The following is a 21,882-nucleotide window of genomic DNA, read 5'->3' on the forward strand; positions in this document are numbered from 1 at the left end:
CAGCAAGTGAAAACTAAAAGCATAATTTCCATAGTAATTTTTTAAATGACAAGTTGTCACCTAAGTAGATTAAAAATAAACAAAACACTTGAAGTAGTGAGGGTATGAAGTCAGCATACTTTATATTCAATAGTGGTTGTCCACATGCAAAAGGAATGTGATGTTCTTCCCCCATGGCTAAACAGTGATACTCCCTAACCCAAAATATTTAATTAGGCAACGTTTAGGAGACTTGACTAAAAATTTCAGAATATTTACTATTAATACAGTCTTCTGAGAAGAGGAAAAATTATGCACTATTCTCTTTATAAATATTGCTTTTATTCCTGTGTGTACAGACACTTTCCTTTTCTTCCCATTATTAACCCTCAAAAAGATGACACTTATGTCATGAACACTGTCTGAAGCCTTGATTAGTGGCATCTTGGAGAAGAAAAATGGGAAATGTCCTATTTCTTTTTAATAAGATCTCACCAAGAGCAAATAAAGACAAAGCAGATATGTATGTCAACTTGATACTAACTCTAATTTTTCTTTATGTTTACTGTTAAAAAAATAATCACGTTGATCCCCATGCATTCACATGGAGATAAAACTTCACTGTAAGATGACTGTGCAACAGAAAATGCTGAAGGACTCCTTATTTCACTTCCTTCTTGGCGTACTCTACAACTGCAAGAATGAAAACCTCTTCATTGCAGTGATTCTCTTCTGACAATTCATGCAACAATTTTAATGTGGCCTAGCACATTGTCAGTATTCAAAAACAGTCACTATAAAACTACCAAAGTCTTTTTATTATCTGCAAGTGCTTGCCAATTTTCTTACACCGCTTTCCTCTTCTGCTTAACTACTGTGGTAGTGCTGAGTTAATCCCCTTAGAATGAAGAATCTAATTAACATCTATTAGGTATTTAAACATTAATTAGACTATAGTAATTAATACTCAAGCTAATACAATATTTAAGTCTACGATGCGCATTTCTGCTACTGGGTGAAGTTTTTGCTCTTTGTTACTCAGAACAATCAGCAATAAATTCTGTAAAAATAACAATGTAAGGCATCATGATTACTTTTTTGAGCAGCAAAGTAAGGATGCCCCAGGCCACTCTTAACTGGACTAGTCTCCTCTCCCCCCTCCACTAGTTTTCATCCCCTGAAGAGAAGGACTAAGTCCCAAATGTCATCTGTGTCTTGGGTTCAGTTTCCTTGAGTGGTAAAGAGGAAAGAAGAGACAACTCTCATTAGAAGTTCTGGTTCCAAGCATACAGTTCTCAGTTGCATCCAACTAAGCTCCACTAAGTATTTTTCATCACAAGACATGCAAAACACAACGCCCTCTCCTAATTCCAAAATAAAGGTAGTTTAATCAATAACACAGGTACACTCCACATCTGTCATTTCTAGTTCTGTTGTTTCAGGGCTCCTTATGCCTCTAACCATCACCCTTCACACAAATGTAGACAAGCTTCAAGGACAGTGAAGTAAGTTTTCTTTAAAAATTACTGCAATAGGTGGGAGAGTATAAACACTGAAGATACACACACAATTTAAATATCTGTGGCATGAAGAATAGACAGGCATAAACAGGATCATCTGGATCATCAGTTGAAGGAGATGCTGCCATTTCCAAGGAAGGTTTTTTAGACTTTTTAGAAGGTTTTTTCATACCTCATACAAAACCGTAGTATTACCATGAAGGAGAGGTCCATAGCAAATGTAGGAATGACCAACAACCCAGCCTAAATCAGAAGCTGCCCACCATACCTAAAATTAAATATAAATAAAATTATAGTTAGGAGTAATAAAAGGCATTAAAAGAAATTTACATGACATTTAAATAGAATTACCTCACCAGGTTTGAGGCCGTATACAGCAGACATGGTCCAGTTCAGCATAACTGCATAGCCACCAGTTGGTCTCACAACACCCTAAATGAGAAAATTTGAGTATTTAAGATCAAGATTTGAAGGATACAATCATAATGCTGTGTTCAATTAAATGCTAAGGATTTAGCAGCAATGGAATCAAAGTTGTCCAACTTCAATACTTCTTACTCAAGAAAAGGATCTATTCCAACAAGAACATGTGAGCACCTCCACTAAAGTAATTTTTGAAAACTAAAACCAAACATACAATAAAGCAAACATTCAGAAGATAACTAACAAAGCTAAAATTCTCTCATAAAAGTTGGATATACAAATATTCAGTTAATATATACTGACAAAAAATAAGAGTTAAAGTATTTACCTCACTTAAACAGTACCATCCCAATGCTAGGCATATTTTAAACTCATTGCCTACTTTATCTATATCATCTTCACACCTGCAAAGTAGATGATCCCTGAAAAAAATGGGGTTAATTACTCCCTCAAATATCCCTTTTTGCTCTGACTCTTTTTAAAGATGTCAGAGTATATTCTTGAAAGTTTACTATCCAGCACGCATGAATGCTAAATGAATACCACCCCAGTCTTGAGCTAAAAGAGGGATCTGAAAATTAGAATGAGAGGTCATCAACAGCATCATGCACCTTGGTAAACCAAAAACCAGCTCTGGAACATCATTAACAGGAAACTTTTAGACATATTTTGCAATACTAGTATGGTCAATATATATTCCATCACCTTCTAGCACATTATTCCTAGAAGAAAGAATTAAAGAAACTACGTCCTGGTGTCCTGAACTAAAACTCAGATGAAACCCACTGGACCAAACAAATAAGCAGTGTGCAGACATTACAATGCAGCTGTCTGTGCTAGGCAGGGTATATTCTCTTGATGTACTTAATAGAATGAAATAGGCACTTTCAGGCCTCATCCAAGAAATGAGGGACTGCAGAGATACATTAACTCATTAAAATGGAGATTGCTAAGGCAGAGAATGGTTTACAAACACTTCAACAATTTCAGACAGGAGACTGCCTTTATTCAACTCAGCTTCTAACTTAGCCTCTGTTCTGAGATCAACAAAAGTTTTTAGGATGGTCATAACCAATCCTAAAAAAAATTCATGTAGTTTTACCTGCATGACCATTTTAATTAAGTAAATTAGATGAATAAAAAAGCAATTTTATTCACTGAGAGTTACTTTTTGTAGCTTACTTTTAGTTGAAAATCTCTCTCTTGTAAGGGTGATTGATTCAAGGTATCTTTATTTTTCTCTGCAGGGACAACACATTGAAGTAAACTTCTGAGACCTATTACCTCTGAGATACTCTATTGATACCCACTCAAGGAAAATATCCATTGCAACAAAGGATCTTATCTTGGTTTTTTTGACAATACAACTGTATGATTTAGGATATATATGTTGCTTTCAAGGGCCCACATTGAAGGTAAAAGCAGAAGACATTTTTCTCAGCAAAATTGATGTTTGTTTTCCCTTACATCCTAAGAGATTCTGAACTTTAGACAACTTAGGCAACGCCATTAAATAATTTTTAGCAGTATAAATGTTCTCTCCAGGATGTGTGATACTGTCTGAATCAGTGGTGGCAAGACTATTGCCAGAAAATTATATTCAGCTTCTCTTCCACATTGTAAAAAAGCATTTTAAGTACCAGGCAAACACTCATAAAATTAACTTTTAAAATACAATCCTTTAAAAATACATTGTTAAAACTAATTTACATTCAAAACAAACATTTTCAAATACCCTTTGTTAATTTTCACTTAATCTAAACTTCTATTTTCAGGGTATTATGTACTCAGAACTGTGCAGTAACAGAAGCATTCAGAACATGCTTTATTTCATTTAATCTGTAATGTCATTCAGTACATCTTATCTACAAGAAAATTAGCTAATATGTAAATAATGAACAATATTAGTCAGCAATAAATGCAATCACACAAGTGATATATTAACTGGTCTTGTCATTAAGTAACTATACTATGCTTATCTAAGAAAGTTAAAACACAGAAGATAGTACTGAATAAGACATTCTGCTATCCTCAAAAGTTTATTTTGTATAAACAATTGAAGAAAATGCATCTTATCTTTATATTACTACTGTTTAAATTTAAAAACATTATTTATTCCTAGACACTGCCTTTAAAATAGTGAAATGTGAATAAATGAGATTAAACCATTTGTAGAATGCATATAATTTACAACATTGTGCCCTGGCAAACATTTTAAACCTTTTCAATTAAATATTTTTTCATGGGGAACTGCAAATAGTTGGTCACAGACACTTAGACTACTGATAGTCCTTTACCTTGGGCAAACCTGTTGTTCCAGATGTATACAGAATATAAAGAGGATGGTCTGAGGGAACAGAGACACATTTTGAACACTGGGCTTTTGCAAGCTCTTCTTCCCAGTTGAGATCACGACCTTTGGTAAGAGGAACATGGCCCTGCCCATTGAAAATAAGAAAATTGTCAAAAGAAAACCACATGGAATAAATGTAATTCATTAAAAAAACATGTACTATTCAAATTTTTTATACAGTACTATTCAATTTTCTGTAATCTCTCTACTGCATTAGTTCTATTTTGTATTTAAATCTTATGAATATAATGCTCACCTTTAAAATAAAAAAACAAACTACAAAAATACAGTAAAATATTTCTTGCAAAAAAGTAAAGGCACATGCTCTACACAAATAAGTGAAGGTTAACATAAAGGCAGTACGACTGTACACCCACCAAATTAGGTCGCTGGTAAATGAGAACTTTATCAGGTTTGCTCTGTACCCTTGCCAGTGCTGCTTCTAGGAGAGATATGTATTCCACTTTCCTTTTCGGTTCTACTCCAAAACTTGCTGTTACAATAAGTTTGGGCTGAAAAGAGAAGAGTTAATATGTACATTTGCAATGTACTTTAGATATGTAACCTAATAATTTTTTTTATTAAATTCAACATATACAATTTATCTTTACATAACTATACACAGGGGTTAGATCAGTTTTCTAGAGTAAATCAAGCTTGTGTGATCTTGCTGTCCATGCGTCTGCTTTTTCTTTGGAAGAACATTAATACCTTCTGACACTTCACTGTTTTCAAACACATTTGAGTAAGAAATCAACAGTATTAACTTCTTACTAGTTCCATAAATATTAATGAACACAGAGAAACCCCTGTCCATCTCAGCTCCTCCACTAAGGAAGAGTGGTGCAGTGATGTCAACAGTTAGCTGTACTGTTTTGCATTCTACCTAATGCTTCCAATTTCACATTTCAATACTAGCTGAAGAGCTTTGCTGGCTTTTTCACAGCCTGCAATGAAAGTCACAGGACAGAAAGGAGAAGAAAGAGGGAAAACAAGGCAAACAAGAGATGGCAAGAAACTAGAAATACAGGAAGAGAATAAGCAAAAGTCATAAGGCACATGAGGGAAGTAAGGCTAGAGTTTTTCAAGAGATGGTTGAAGGACTGAGGGTGCAAAATTACTAAAAAGCAGATTTGTATGGATCTGGGGCTTTTTAGACTAATATCTGCTTACAAATGTAGACTTCACATCTTTTTCAAGAAATTAACCACAGCTTTTTTGTAAGACTGCCTAAGTGAAGAAATCTGCATAGAAGCTATTTCCACTTCAGTCCGAAGCTTGGTTTTTTTTTTTTTTTTGTTTTTCAGGAGAGAAAAGGTAGCACGAAAGAAACTATGTGTTAGAAAACATATTTTACTTGGAAAAGAATGAGTCTTCAATCTCGGTTGTTTTGAAGTTTTAGAAATGTATTTATCATATGGTGCTCAGTTTGATCAAGCTAGTTTACTAATTGTATGCATTAGCATAAATCCCATTAAGTAGGCATAAACCACAGTGTCACAGTTAAGGCAAAATTAAATTCAGCAGAGAAAGCACAGATTAAATAGTTCTCTTGTGCAATAATAAAATGTTTCCTGTCCAAATCTGTCATTCAGGAAAGATCCCTAATTGGCGTGTATTCAATATAAAGACTCTGGATGAGCTTTAAAATTTCAGCATTCATTGATTTTCCTTTTTGGAATGCACTGATTTAACAGAAGATGATACAATACAATGCAGTTAAGCTGAAAATTCATTGGGAGGCCACCCTTTAGTGAGACTGTAATAAATAAAAGATGCACAGTCCTATTCAAGTGTTAAGATGAAAGACTTTTGTTATCACTAGCTTTATAGTAATTTGTAGATGATCCCACCTCTGCTCATCAACTGCCTTGTATGTAGTAAGGACATCTAAAAGTAAGCCATACTAAATTAGCTAAGGTGATGTACTACCAAAGTGAAGAAGCATCACGGATAACTCCAGGCAAATCAAAGGCCCACTAATGGTTTTAACTGCGCTTTTCTTCTCTCTGCCTAATGACATTATTTCTCCTGCACCTCTGCTCCCATGTTGCCTTCATACACCCATTTCCTACCTCTTCTGTGGCTCCATGTAGTTATATGTTAAGATTAGACAGACATTTAACAAGTCTGAAGAAAAAACAGCAAGAGTTCAAGGGTCTGCTGGAGAAGAAACTACATAGCTGGTGAGCTATAGAAAAAAAAAACAGCAATGTTATGAAGTAGAAATGAGATAAAGCAAGTGTCAATAGTAAAAGATGCTGGTACAAGACCAACATTTTATTCTGTTGTAAAGACGCCTTCTACAAATTCTTCTATACTCTCTAATACTCCTCAAGTGATGCAACTGACACTCCTGAAGGAGGGGATGCCATCCAGAGGGGCATGGACAAGCTCAAGGAGTAGGCCCATGACAACTTAATGAGCTTCAACAGGGCAGAAATGCAAGGTCCTGCACCTGTGCCAGGCCAAGCCCTCCAAAAATCAATGCAGTCTGGGGAATGAAGGGATTGAGAGTAGTGCTGCCAAGATGGACTTGGGATACTGGTGGATGAAAAGCTGGACATGAGCAATGTCTGCTGCAATGGGACAAAGAGGTAATGGTATTAAACTATAAGAGGGTATATTTAAACTAGATGTAAGGATGACATTTTTTGCAATGAGGGTGGTGAAATACTGGCACAGGTTGCTCAAAGAAATGATACATGCTCCATCCCTGGGAACATTCAATGTCAGGTCTGACAGGGCTCTGAGCAACCTGATTTATCTGAACATGCCCTGCTCACTGCAGGGAAGTCAGACTAGATGACCTTTAAAGGTCCCTTCCAACTGTTCCATGATTGTATGAAACTACCTATTGCTTTAACATTACAAATTATATATTCCCAGACTGAAGTAAAAGGAAAGATGACAAAAAATCCTGTTTCCATGCTCTGTATCACTTCATCACAATTCACTGCAGAATGCCTGTAACTGCCAATCTGACACAAGTAGAAATTACCAGCTGCAGGACTTTGCAGCATTCCCAGACCTATTTAAAATTCAAGATAAATTAGTCTAAGCTGGCCAAGTGTACCTTTTCATAGTCGCCAGAAAGTGCTTGTTATTTCTTTCACTCAGACTTTCCAACAGAGTATGAAGTTTGACCTTTCTTCTACAAGATCATCTTAACAACCAGCTTTCCACTGCACATCTTTAACGCTTTCTAATTAATTTTACCAATATCAGGTCCTGTACTGCAGCATCTAAACCAATTCACATAAAAGCCTAATAAAAAGGTTAGCTTATCGTGCAACTGCTTTATTTATTCAACATTTTTACTGTCTATTACAGGTACTTACAGGCAGCCTCAAGAGTGTGCAATTCACTTATCGTGAAAGCTTTGTCACGCTGAAAATTGGAGCATGTTTCGAAACTTAGATTGAGGATATGCCTCCCTTACTCACATTTTAATTATACATCAGATGGACCAAAAATCATCCATAATACTGCCTTTTAAAGAAACTAAAAGGCAATGTAAATTAGGACTTAGTTCATGGTTTGCAGCTAATAATTATATAGCTAACTCTTCAAAAGAGTTGCTATGTGACCTTTGGTAGAAAATTTTAACTTCCTCTCTTTTCATTTTAATGCATGAAGCAAGGATTATGATTATTGCGCTGTCTCCCTTTTATCCCCTGAGGAAAAACCATTGGGATTAATTAGTCAATAATTACAAAATACTCTAAAGTAAACATGTTACATAATTTGTATTTGTAGCAACCTCCATTTTTAAAGCTTTTTTTTTTTTCTTATACATTATTTTATAGCTTGTTAGAAAAATGTGTAAGTGGGAAGAAAGGAAAAACTAGAGAGCTGTCGTTAGCCTTTTTTCATCATTCCAACAAACCATTTTGGCCATTTTATTAACATCTTTGTTAAAGCATCAAGGAGAGAGGGGAATGCATTCAACTCTCTATTTACAAATATTTATAAAACTGAAACTTCAGTCATCTAAAAAGCATTTCGGCACACAGAAATCTACATAAAAGTTCCACAAATCCTGGAGAGTTGAACCCTACACAAAATCCTCTTCTGGTTTATACATCTAAGTAACATTAATTGCTTAGATGAATGATAAGATGACTACAACAGAGAGTCTGAATGCTAGGTGACTGATCAAGGTGACAAAAGACTTTACCTTGTTCACTAGTGGAAAACAAGAATAGGCCATTCCATTGTTAGCTGGTTTGAAACTAACGCATACTAAGCAAGCTACTAATATGCCTATATAAGGTACTAAGAATAGTCAACTACTATTTTCATTTCAGTAACACAGACATCATAACACTTTATAAACAAGTTCAACTTATGCCGAACACAGGAGCCTTTAAAGCATTCATCTCTATTAATTATGCAATCAGCACAGTCACTTATTTAGGACAACTGTTTCCATAGCTGTCAAGAGGGATGGCTCCTTTCTGGAGAGTGTGGTGGGGCAGTGTGGGTTCAGCATGGCGTGAATCGTTTGCCTCTCTTGTACACTCTGCTATCAATATTGTTGCTGCTACTGTTCATTTATTTCATTGCTGTTTCTAGCACATCGTTCTTACGTCAACCTGATCTTTACCTTTTAGGCCTCCAATTTTCCTCTTCATCCCATCACAGGGAGGAAGAGGGAGAGGGGGGAGAGAACAAGCAACATAAGGTTTGGAGTGTTTCAATGAGAACAATAGATTGGGGAATACCATTCCTAAATCATAACATAGCTGAAAAAATGAACTACCTAATATGCCTAACATCAGACAAGCCAGTGAAACCACTTAGGTTTGGCAGAATTTTCCTCATACATTTGATGAAAATGCTGAACCAAAAGCCAATACTAAGGAGATGCTTAGTAGAAAAAGATTGACAAACATGAGAACAAAGTACACTCTATGCAAACAACAGTGTGTTAAACTCCTGCTTTTGTAGAAGGGGTCTAAATTGCTCACTCCATGTCTGCTATACAAGTATCAACCTCAGCACAGACGTAGTACTTTGCTCATATCGCAACAATAGGTATTATAAACAAACCATGTGCCACACAAAGAGAAATGTTATCCTGTCTGGGAAAAAATCCAAAGAACGGGTTTTTGACAATAACTAATAGGAGTAACTAATGCAATGGTGTTTATTGCTTCAAACAGGTTATTACCTTTGCATGATCAATGCGAACCAAAAGCTCTTTAGATGCAAATCCCCCAAAAATCAGGCTATGGATGGCTCCTATCCTCGCACAAGCCAGCATACAGTACACGGTCTGTGGAATCATGGGCATGTAGATGACCACACGATCTCCTTTCTTCACACCATGTTTGATCATGACATCAGCTAACTTGGAGACCTGTACTGACAAAACATTCATATTTAAAGTTTCTCCAGATCTGCTGCTGCCCCACTAGAAAAATTTTCGTACAGTCAACAGATGCACGACATCAAAGAGACAAGCCAGTAGGATAAAGAAAGCTGATGTGATGTAATCAAGGTTCAGTAAATTTAAGACAATTTCTTTCTTGCAAAAAACCTACTAAGACATTTTTCTTTCATAAAATAAAAATGGAAGGAGACCAATTATTGTACTCAGTACAGCCAAAAAAAAAAAAATCAACAGCAATGTCTAGCAAATTTTTAAATGAGAGCCTACCAGTCATTCCTTTATTCAGGTAACAGTTTATATTTCTCAATTTTAGCTCTGAGGAATTAATGTAAACAGGTCATTTCATAATATAAGTTCTGTCCTATCTAGCTAACTTTGAAACAAATCAATATGTTGTAGTATTTTCTTTACTGCAGTCTCATAAACTTCTCAACCTAAGACAAGAGACCTTATACTCTGAACCAAAGGGAAACATAAATTCAGAATGTTATCTAGGTTTAAATATCTAGGTTTAAAATCAATTCTTGCTCTCACTGTCAGATTTCGTTTTTGCTATGCAGAAACCTAAGAGAGACTATGTACAGTAGCAAAGGACTGGAACTCACAAAATGCTATAGACTGGTCAGCAGCAATGCCCCTGTAACACCATGCGAAAATATTTATTATTTTGACAGTACACAATATTTGGTCATAAAAGTAGTACTGAATATTTCATTAGTATTTACCACATAGTAAGCTGGATTCTAGTGAGCATGGGAGCCTGTGACAAGCACTGTGAAGTTGTCCCAACCTGCTTGTTGTGGCATGGCAATGTGGCATCTTCTGAAAGAAATGCTTTCTTTTATAGTATTTAAAAATTTGAGTTTTCTCTTTTTAAAGAGCCACTACATTCAGTCCTAGAATCCTCATAAATATATTGAAAAGGACATAAACTGCTTTCTATGCACTAAGAACATCTAAAAATACCCAATACTAAATCAGCTATGGTGATGGACTTACCCAAGCGAAGAAGCATCATGGATCACTCTGTGCATATCAAAGGCTGGCTTTAAGTGGTCTTTTCTACTGTTGTACCTCTCTGCCTAATGACATTATTTCCTGCACCTCTGCTCCCATATTACTCTTATATATCCACCTCCAACCTCACTGTTTCTCTCTTCAATGAAATACACGTTCAGACTTTCAGTAACCTGAGACAGTAACATCCAGAAGTTCCAGGAGCATCTGCTCTGTCTTTGCATTAAATTTGCAGCTCATCCACAATCAAACAGCACATTTCTACATTCTCCCCCAGGATTTAAGAAAATGGAAACACAGAAGCCCCAAGCAGGCACTCTTGCATCAGAAGATACTGCGTAAGTTCCATTTCCTGTAAGCATTGCATAAATCTGTGCTGTTATTTTCAACCACAAGAAATAACATGTTTGTAAGGCAAAGTCATCACCATACCAAGGCGAAAACTCACACAAACACAGGTATCTATATGATAGTATGGAACAGATATCTTAAATATTACTGATTTTCAAGAGAAAATATATTTAATGCTAGACTTATTAATAAATTAATATAAATTAATATAAAACTGATATAAACTATCAAAACTCAACAAAATCCAAAGACTAGACATGTAAAAAGCTAGAATATATTGCCATACCCCCAGCATTTACAGTCATTTCTAGATATAATTAGTGAAAGTAATTGTAAATAAAGATAACAACTCTACTTCCAAAGGTAAATTGTTTTTCTGTAATTCCTAGTGTAAAAACATTAAAATCTTCAAACACAGAGCGAACATCACCCTCTCTCAAAGAAACAAAAGAGCTAATCACTATCTTCTCTGCTTGTGACTCTCAAGCAGAGTGCTGACAAAAGGCCAGAGGCAATGAAAAGAACATTTAATGAGTATTTTTATAGTCACTGTAAGTGTGGGCAATAAATAGTTAAACACAATGGACAAGTATTATTATTATTATCATTATCATTATCATCATCATTATTTCATAAAATATTATTAATAATTATGAAAAAGGCAATGTTCACCTGCTAAAGGAAAAAAACATTATTTAATGACCATAATTAGTAATTTTTAAATAGAAGACTCCCAGTGCCTGTAAACAAGCCATATAACTGGTTCCTGGGTATAGGAGGGAGACAGCAAAGAGATCTGCATGTACTTACATAATCTTTATTGAAATCAATCATACCTAAATTGCATTTAAAGCAGAACGTGTGTACAGCATACTGCAGACAGGAACTACATGTCACCTGTGCAAACCCAGTAATCACTTGTCTGCACCTGATTTCCCCACTCTAAAGACTGTAATGCCACTGAAGACAGCAATCCAATACAATACACAGCTATCTATGATTTTCCTTGTGCCCTTTCCCTCATCCTTCTGACAGACAGGGAACATTGGGACTGTACAATAAAACACTGTCTCTATCTGCAACTATTTGGAAGACAGGGGAACATTGTAAAGCAGGTTTACATTGCCCTTCAGATTGATGTGGGAGCCCTGAAACAACCAAGCAATCACTCTTTCTAAAAAAAAAGGGGAAGGTGGAAAAGTGAGTACTGACATTTCATCAAACTGTTAAAAGTCATGAAACCTAACACTTTGTTACAATGTGCTGTCATTTATGATTTATATAAATACAGTGCAGTGTACTTTATCACTCAAAAACTAACATGCTATTTCTCCACTTCTCTTCAAGTTTAAGACTGCTCACTCACTTTAATATATTTGACATTTCAGTAATAAAATCACTTGAGACCAAGTGATATAATAAGAAGCTCAAGCAGGCTTTCAGCTTGAAAGACCAGAGCATAAATTGCACTTCTATCAAAGGCATGGACCAGTAAGCATGGTTTTACTTTTTCCCAGCAACCAAATACTACAGCTGTATTGCAGCTAAAGTTTCTAAGTCATTCAGTTCTCAGCTCCTAGCAATTACCAAAAGCAGTTTTGGTCCATGCCAAAAGAATTTGTCTTAAAAGATGCAAAACCAGAAATCCCATTCAAAATGCTCAAAAGAGGAATTCCAAACCTTCCTGGGTTGAACAGTGACTGGGACACACAAGCATAGAATCCATCAATGCAAGCTAAACTCTCCTAGACCTATAAGATCCATGAAAAAATACTACAGCCTACACCCCTCCCATTTTCAGCAGATCTCTTTGTTACTTTTGTTTTCAGGAGTCTGGTAGCTGGCAGATAAACTAAATTAAACTTAGTCTACAAAAGTGGACCAGAAAGCTTCAACAGACAAGCTATTAATATCAAATATTGCCTTTCACATTTATTTGCTTTTCATTAAGAGCAAACAGTAGAGAATTCAGAATTAGTACTTAGATAGGACTCAGCCTCCAGCAAGATTATAATGAACTTCTGAATGAACTTCTGCTACATACCCCAGAAAACTTAAACCAGTTCTTCCACTTGGTTTTGCAATGCTCTGTAAGAAGAAATGTAGATGAAAGGATGTATATGTCAACTAGCAAAATTTTCTCACTTTGCACAAATTTGCCATGTCTTAAGAGTATCAATACACTTACAGAGACATAAACTTAGGAGACTTAATATAATATCAAGCTTAAAAAGCAGAAAAAAGGCTACTTTTCAAGTTCTTTTCAGAGGAAATTTCTACCAAGCAAGTTCACCTGATATAACTTACATTAAAATGTTGCATTTCTGCATTAAAGTTAACCAAGTATTATATGCAACATATATATAGATTGATTTCATATATACACATCTATTTGTATATATATTGTGTATATATCATAATTATTGAAGGCAAACAATTCAAAAATCGTATATAGAAAATTTTAATTGTACTTATATATATTAGTATAAATAAAAATAGGTAAGGAGTTGAATCCTTTCAAAGTCTTCTGACTCCTTAAAACACCAGAGCTAGTTGTTCCAGCTCCAGCATACCGTATATTATGATGTTTTTTTGATTTGTGTCCAAATAAAAAGAAACCTGGTAAGGATTACATGTTTTCTATATTTTCCTTAAAAGGTAGAATGCATAACAGGTTTATAATTTCTTTGTAGCTGTATGACTTCTCTTTTCTTGCAACAGTGGAATAAATCTCTCACAAACAGAATTACTGTATTCTGACCTCATTTCACATTTTAAACCACAGGCTCACATTACTCCAGACAGTACATGCATATCTTAAGTACACTGTCTGTTACATTCAAAGTAATCCACATTGCACATTGAAACACGTTAAGGAAAAATACAAGTCAAACTCCACCATTTCCTTGTACTCAATTTTAAGTTCAACTGCTACATGTAACTGGAAGAAAAAAGACAGCTAAACAAGAGTAGCAGCACGAGGGCAAACCTCCAGCAGACAGCCCTGAGAGCTAAGAACTTTCAACGGGGCAGACTGCAAACACCCATGGTGGCAACAACCCATGGTAAGGCACAGAGTAAACCTGAATGGGCTGATGCAGAACTGGATGTTCACAATCTCATCAGGAACAAGCTACTTCAGCCAACAGGGAAGTCAAAATCCTCACAGCTTCCAGACAGAAGGGTCACCAGCACCCTCATGACAGCCTACACAGGGGCAAGTGATGCAGCTTTCTTTGGGGTTCCCCCAGTTAAATTTCATTTAGGCTTACACTCAGTTATGTGCAGCAACAGCCAAGGTACACATGTAATTTCTATGGAACTGTACCTTTGCTCATCACAGCAACTGTCAAGAGACTTAACTAATGCTATGATTAACCTTTTAATTAAGATCTGTTAGGGGAAAAGAAAATGAAATCAAATACAGACAACTTAAAAATTAAACCAACCAGGGGAAAAAGTTATTAAACTGCAGAAGACAAAGAGGAAATACTGCATCAAAACCTATTGGATGCAGTATAGTTTGGCAGAGGTAGCAAAGCTTATAAGTCAATACCGAGCACAGCAAAAGAACTAAACTAGTGAGGTAGATCATTTCTACCTCTCTGGTATTTACCTACTGTGCAATATTTATTGCCCCTTCTCATTAACAAGGTTATTCTGAAACATACCTGGTCCAAAAGTTCCTTGTATGTTATTCTGTCTTTGGTATTTGTTACAGGACTGTCATAAATAATGGCAATTTGGTCTCCTCGTCCATTCTCAACATGACGATCTACAGCGTTGTAACAGATATTCAGCTCTCCACCTACAAACCTACAAAAGAAGTATGAAATATGTAATAGCTAGCCTTCCAACCTCAGACAACTTTTTTTTTTTTTCATTTTGTGTTTTTCTTTTAAGGAATGAGAGCATTCAATTAAAACATAGCTCTCAAAACATTATGCTCACTTCAGGAAGTTCTTTTCTATTCTGTAACCTCATGATTGACTCAACAAGCTAAATACTATTAGTGAAAATAGACTGTTAGTGAAAATAGAGACGTTAAAGTACTGTATCTTAACTGAATTAACTAAGATTCTGCTAACCTTGGTCTTGGTTTAACTTACTTTGCATTAATCACACTGATTTTATATGTGCGGTATCACAGAAAAAGCATAAATTCACATAAATTAATTTGACATTATGAAAACATGCTATTATCCTACTTTGTACTGGCACAAGCAAGTACCCTTTTCAAAGAGAACAGGTTCAGGACCCAAAATAGTCTTATTCATCTCTTGGCAATAACAGTTAGACATACACGCATCTGTAGCTAAATGAAAGGGATCCCAAGTTATAAGATCATATGATTATTATGCATTTGACAACATTCTTTTATATCAGCAACTCAAAATTTTCTGTAAAGTGATATGAGTCACAGCCTCATTTACAGAAAACTCTTATCTTCCAATTGAAAAAACATTTCACAAACTTAGGTTTCACTTTTCTAGTCATTTTATACAGAAAAAAATTCAAGTGCAGCATAATCCTCAAAAGTACAATAATATGGAAGGTACCAGTTACAAAGACAATTCTATTTACTGGAAGATGACACAGGACCTAAAAGTTAAAGTTCACACTAAATCATGCCTATTTGTTTGTTTTTCTATCTGCATGTATATCTGTGAAGCAAAACTAGCAATGTACAAAAAACACACAGTTGAGAGTTTCCAAAAGTTTCTACAGGGACAACTGTACAGGGGTAACATATTATTATAATGCAATTAGAAATAACAGATGGCCTAAAGTAACCTACTACTAGTTAAAAAAAAGTATTTCCTTCTTCACTTCTCATGTTTAGTAAAGGACTGCTTTATAATATAAAATCAGGATATTTTATATATTATTTTATATCCATACAGAGATGCTATGGGATAATAAATTAACTGGTTTTAATTTCATAATTGTCTAAAAATGACAATTATGAAATTAAAAACAGTTAGGATGTTTAGGATGCAGTTATCTTACTGCAACTCCTTTACAATACCATTAATAAGGAGAAAGTGGGGGACCATCAAAGTCACAAACCATCCTGTACAAAAGTCTACAAAACCCTTCCCCTAAAAGGAAAACAATATGAACCATAAAGGATCTGGAATTGTTTCGCATAATACAGAGAAACTCTGTATTACTGTCATAAAAGTTGGGTAAGATTCAGGTTTTTCTACCAAATTACTGTAGGATGATATTAACAAGGGAACACAGTACCTGGGCCATGCATATTCACTTAAAATGGTCAAAACATGAGCAGGCATGAGAGCTTTGATTCTTCTAAAGATACATGGCAACACCAACATGAATTTTTAGCAATCACAAACAAGTGTGTGAAAGAGATATAACTGTAGGTTTATTCAAAAACCAAGACTATCTGGAAGGTGTGGTGAGAGCTTTGTTACCCTGTTGAGAAGGAATGAGGTTCTGATAGGACCAGAAAAGCAGACATGCACTCTTTTACATCAAATGAGAGTAGAAGCTGAATAAAATGTTAGACAATATCAGATAATTTGATATATTATTATGTAAATTGACCCTGACACAGTTTTGAAAATGTAAGCAACATTTGAATAGCAATCTGGGCAACACTTCCAAAATTCAAAGGAGATTATATATTGCACATATGTCGTAGCATCAGAGCAAAAAATATGTTGCAAAATTGCCCTCTGTCTGCACGTTAGAGAAAACTGTTTCCACATTCCCAAATAAACACTTGTTTTAATCCTTTTAACTGGCATTCCACAAATTCCAAAATAATCTGTTCAAGTGTTTCACCAACTTTAGCATTAAAAAGATTTTTCTCTCTAACATCTAAAGATTATGTTTCCCACGTTGCAACTGAAGACAGTTTTGACCTGTTGAAAGTCAGCTCAAGGAAGTTTTTCCTTCAACTTCTTTGCCAAATTTTATGTGGTTTAAAACCCAGGTCTCCATTTTGGCTTTTAGATCAAACAATTTCAATTCCTTCATCCTTTTCTTGAGCAAGCATGCTTCATAGATCTTACTAGTTTTTATGTAGGCAAAACCAGATGTTTTGTGCTGTATCAGCCACTGATGCAGTTTAGAAGAGTACCTGGGACTACTGCTTAAAAAAAACACGTCAGGGGATGGTGACACTGATCACTTACCTTCTGGAAATCATTTTGCATTCCACTGACATAATACTGGTATTTCCAGTGGCAGAGAGTGAAGAAAACACACTGGGGCATGTTGCAAGTTTCTTTCATGCTCTTACAGTATTTAGAGAGGAAGAATTGCCTTATGCCTACATTCTAAATACAGTAGCAGCCTCCTTCAGCTTTTTCAATTGAAGTAGATTACACTGGAAAATATATGAAAAGCATCTGCTTCTGCACATCTCAGGTTTTGCAACCAAAAGCAAAGGTATTGAAAAAAAAATTGGTATTTCCAATTGATCTAGTAAAATGTCTCCAAAAGAGGAAACAAATTCTAACTCAAGACACACATCCATGAACTTTTTAATACTATTTTTCGGGTCCCCATAAACAGCTTCCAAGGTAAACCTCTGACCCAGAACTCCATTTTTACCCCGTTAAGCCAGCAAGCTCTGTTTTTGCTTGGACACCTGGCCTCTTTTTCAGATGAGTTCCATTGTCTGTTTTCTCTTCAGCCTGTCCTCTGAAAGACCCTCTTCTATGTTCTCACTCTTATATTCAAAGAACTTCCCCATCTGTCATTCTGCTGAGCACACTGACTGCTGGTAACCATTTGGGATTTCAGAGGCATTAAAGTACAAGCTCTATCATGTACAGCCTGTTATCATTAAAGTGAAATTTTAAAAAGAACTAAAACTGCATGTTGCACATTAAGACATTTGTTTACACAAATTTGAATTGCTTAAAGTTTTTATTATCCACAGAACAACAGGTACCTGGCATACAAACAGTTACAGCCTGATGTTGATTCTTCAGACTTGCACCTTTGTATGATGCCACAGAATCACAAACTGGCTTCAGATTGGAAGGGACCTGTGGAGGGCACCTGCTCAGACAGGTCTGTGGCATCCCACCCTTAAGGGGAAGGCAGAATCTAAGATTCATAAATGCTCATGGTCAAAAAGAATTACAAAAGTCAGTGGGCCTGTAAAAACTTATGAAGTTTTTATTAGTAAATTCCACACAGTTTGTATGGAAATCTATACAAGTTACTCTGATACCCCAGTATAACAATATGGTAGTGGGATTTATATAAAGGTAGGATGCAAAGTAAAAGGGATTAAATAAAGACAGGGAGAAAGAAAAAAAACTTTTCTTTCTTTTCTTTTGAAAGAATGAAAAGAAGATCATCTGCTCCATGACCAGAGTCCTGGCTCCAGTGTTGATCCAGCTCATGAGCTGGGCGATCTGTCCAGAGACCTGAGGCACACAGGCACCTGAGCTTTGTGGGGGTACCATTCTATAGATAAGTTTCTTTTTTTCTATGCAAATTAGTTAGCATGCATGATCCATTCTTCTAGCCCTTTCTGAAAATGGGTCAGAGGGCTTCAGCAGTCCTCAGTGGTCCTGATACCTCTACAGTCTATGCCTATTTCTCAACCTTCTTCCTGCCCTGTACTGTGTTTTGCTTATCTCCAGGATCTAGAACACGGACATTTATCCCAGAAAAGTGCTGCCCTACCTCTCTAGGGCCCCCTTCTCCAGCCACAGCCTGTTCTTTCTCAGTATTATTACAAACAATCCTTGGGTGGCTCCATTGCTCTCTGGCTATGGGTGTTTGAGACATACACATTACCCCACTTATCTTGTAGGCTTCTACAAGGTCAGCCTGGAGACAGTAGACCAGGACCATGTCTTAATATCTCCAAGGACGGAGGTTCCACAACCAGCTCTGTACCAGTGCTCAGTCACTCTCACATTAAAAAAGGGAATATGACTGCTTTACTTTGTGCACATTGCTTCTGCTCCTGTCATTGGACATCACTGAAAAGAGTCTGGCTCTGTTTTCTGTAAAATCTCCCTTCAGCCATTTGCCCACATTAACATGATAATTTTGGTTTCTGCATCTACAGAGAAGGAAAGGTGCAAGTTAGAAAGTGAGGCTAGAAAAGAGCTTGGAAGACAAGACAATGAAACCCATTTTTCCCTCTCATAAGGTGAAATAACTCCCACCTGAGAAGTAATGCTTTACAAATGCCTCTGTTTCTTTAAACAAACAAGCTTATCCTGCTCAACAAATCAAACCACACTTGTTTAACAGAATCTAATAGCAAAACTATGTTCATTTGCATGTATAATATTCTCATTCCTTAGTCCTTCAAAAGTAACCACTGTACTGATTTCATTATACTGGTTGGGAAGGCTGCAGTCAATGAGCTTTACCGGTCTTTAATGACAGGATCACAGAACCAATTAGATTGGAAAAGACCTTAAGATCATCAAGTCCAACCATTAAACACAGCACTGCCAAGTCCACCACTACACCTTGTCCGTAAGTGCCACATCTACACAACTTTTAAATACCTCCAGGTTTAGTAGTTCCTTCACTTCTGAGGGCAGCCTGTTCTAATGCTTGAGAACATTTTCAGTGAGGAAGTTCTTCCTGATATGCAATATTCCTAATATCTAAACCTCCCCTGGTGCAACTTGAGGCCATTCCTCTTAAGGTCCTATCACTTGTTACTTGGGAGAAGAGCCTGACCCCCACCTGGTTACAACCTCCTTTTACATAGTTATAGAGAGCAATAAGGTCTCCCCTGAGCTTCCTTCTGTCCAGGCTAAACAACCCCAGCTCCCTCAGCAGCTCCTCATAGGACATGTTCTCTACACTCTTGTCTAGATCCTAATTATGCAGGCAAACCTACTTGGACTTTCTGAGTAGTGCCATGACCTTGAGATCAAAGGATCCTATCTATCCACTGTTACACAGCCCATCATGGCTGGTGTTACTGATAATTTAGCTGAACACATATAAATTTTTACTACTAGAGGTGGCAAGCAATGATATCAGACACCAATAAGAAACCCAGCTCCACTCCACTGGCTCTTTTTTAATTTGCACAGATTTGAGAATTATTAATATTTTAATTATTTTTAGAACTATTAGCATTTTGAATCAAAAATAAACCAGAAAAATACAAAAAAGGGCAAAGAACACTGATGTACCAAACAAAGATGACCCTTATCCTACATTGCCTTTTATATTCTGCATCAGCTTCTTGAGAAAAGACCCAAGAGCACGATCTAAACTTGCTTAAAAAGAGGCAAAGGTGCCTCTTAGGCACACAAAATTTTAACATTACCTTTGAGAAAGTATTGAAAATCCTATCTAGTAATTTATAAGAAGGACATCATGTTCTGTCTTAGGATAGTTCACCAGTCACCGATGAAGATATATATTACAAATGCCAATGCCTTTGCCAAACATTACCTTAACCAAAACCTCTAAATTATAATCTACTTAGACAGTATCTGAGATTAAACAACTCCAAAGCCACGGGTTTTATACACCTGTGCGTTCATATGCCTGATTTCCCTGGCATTTGAAGCTGGGTTTCCCATGTTCACGGCAGCCTATTGCGAATTCAGACCCAAAAGGGGTGGGATGGGGAGCATCAGGCACACTCATCCACACTATTCAGCCATGGACACACACAGGCACCTGTCACGCCAGAGTGCATGCTAACATGCCCTCACCACAACATGCTCAATCCATGCTGCTTTTAATCATTAACTTTAACCAAATGTAATCATTTAACTTCTTCAAGCTCCGCAGCCGTCTCCTCCAACAGCGACGGCACACCGACAATCCCAGACAGATGCTGGGATAGTTTTGTGGAGAGCACACGACCCCAGCCCAGCACACCCGCAGCCCCGGGGCAGGCAGTCCTCTCTCCCCGCTACAGCCGAGCTGAGCCCCCCGGCCCCGGCAGGGCACGGGCACTCGGGCACTCACCAGGAGGCGCTCCCCAGGCTGCTCCTCTCCAGGGTCCGGACCCACGGCTTGTACCACTGGATCTGCTCGGCGACTTCTCCCCAGACCTTCTCGGGCTCCGCCAAGCAAGACCGAAAAACTTCCTCGTACTTGCCCGGCGCCCGGGAGGAGGAGGAGGCGGCGCGGCCGCCGGGCGGCGGGCGGGAGGCGGCCGTGGCCGGGGCCGGCAGGGGCAGCGGGAGCGGAACGCCCGCACAGGGCCGGCCCGGCCGCCGCCAGGCACCGCCGCCCCGGCCCGCCACCGCCCCGCTAAGCTTTGGCAGCGCCGCCAGCTTGCCCAGGAAACCCATCGTTCACGGCCTTCCAGGGAGAGGGGACACACTGCCCTCTCTTCCAGGGAGAGGGGACACACGCCCTCGGACGGGATAGGACGGGACGGAACGGCAGAGGCTCCCGGGGGCCGGCGGGGCACGGCGGGACTGCCCCCACAGCGGGCCCGAACTGCCCCGCCCGCGGCCCGGCCCTGCCCCCGGGTGCCACCGCCCCTCGGAGCTTCCGGGAAGCGGCCGGAGTGGGGCACGGAGGGTCGGGGAAGCTGCGGCCGGGCCGGGGCCGGGGCGGCGGTGCCCGTCAGCGCTTGGCAGCGACCGAAGGCAGCGGAGAGACTGAAAGAAGAGACTGACACCTCAAAATATTTGTGACTTACAGGTCTGCGGGACACGTAGCCAGAGTACTCCTCAAGTATTTATTTTGAAAGATATTCTTGCTTTGAGAAACTTACCAGTGATAAAATGAGGCGCACTGTGCCGGCAGGAAAGCAAAAAGTTCATTCTGCTTTCCAGAAGGTCTCTATCATCTCTAGTGGATCTTCTGTTTTGCTCATTATGGCATATATTTAGAAATCCTTCTTGAGT

At 37.7% G+C, this 21,882-nt stretch overlaps 1 protein-coding gene across 1 annotated transcript in view; it reads right to left on the minus strand.

Moving 5' to 3' along the window:
* ACSS3 (acyl-CoA synthetase short chain family member 3) overlaps positions 1 to 21,318 on the minus strand; it is a 65,257-nt gene extending 43,939 nt beyond the window's left edge. The window contains exons 1-7 of the mRNA XM_066549982.1: positions 20,990 to 21,318; positions 14,713 to 14,857; positions 9,452 to 9,640; positions 4,653 to 4,787; positions 4,220 to 4,360; positions 1,851 to 1,931; positions 1,672 to 1,767 (exon numbers count right to left, since the gene is read on the minus strand). Of these exons, the coding sequence (XP_066406079.1) occupies positions 1,672 to 1,767; positions 1,851 to 1,931; positions 4,220 to 4,360; positions 4,653 to 4,787; positions 9,452 to 9,640; positions 14,713 to 14,857; positions 20,990 to 21,318 (1,116 nt within the window). The remainder of the gene's footprint in view (positions 1 to 1,671; positions 1,768 to 1,850; positions 1,932 to 4,219; positions 4,361 to 4,652; positions 4,788 to 9,451; positions 9,641 to 14,712; positions 14,858 to 20,989) is intronic.
* Between the last annotated feature and the right edge of the window lie 564 nt (positions 21,319 to 21,882).

This window comes from Molothrus aeneus, chromosome 5, assembly GCF_037042795.1.
Source record: "Molothrus aeneus isolate 106 chromosome 5, BPBGC_Maene_1.0, whole genome shotgun sequence".
NCBI lineage: Eukaryota > Metazoa > Chordata > Aves > Passeriformes > Icteridae > Molothrus > Molothrus aeneus.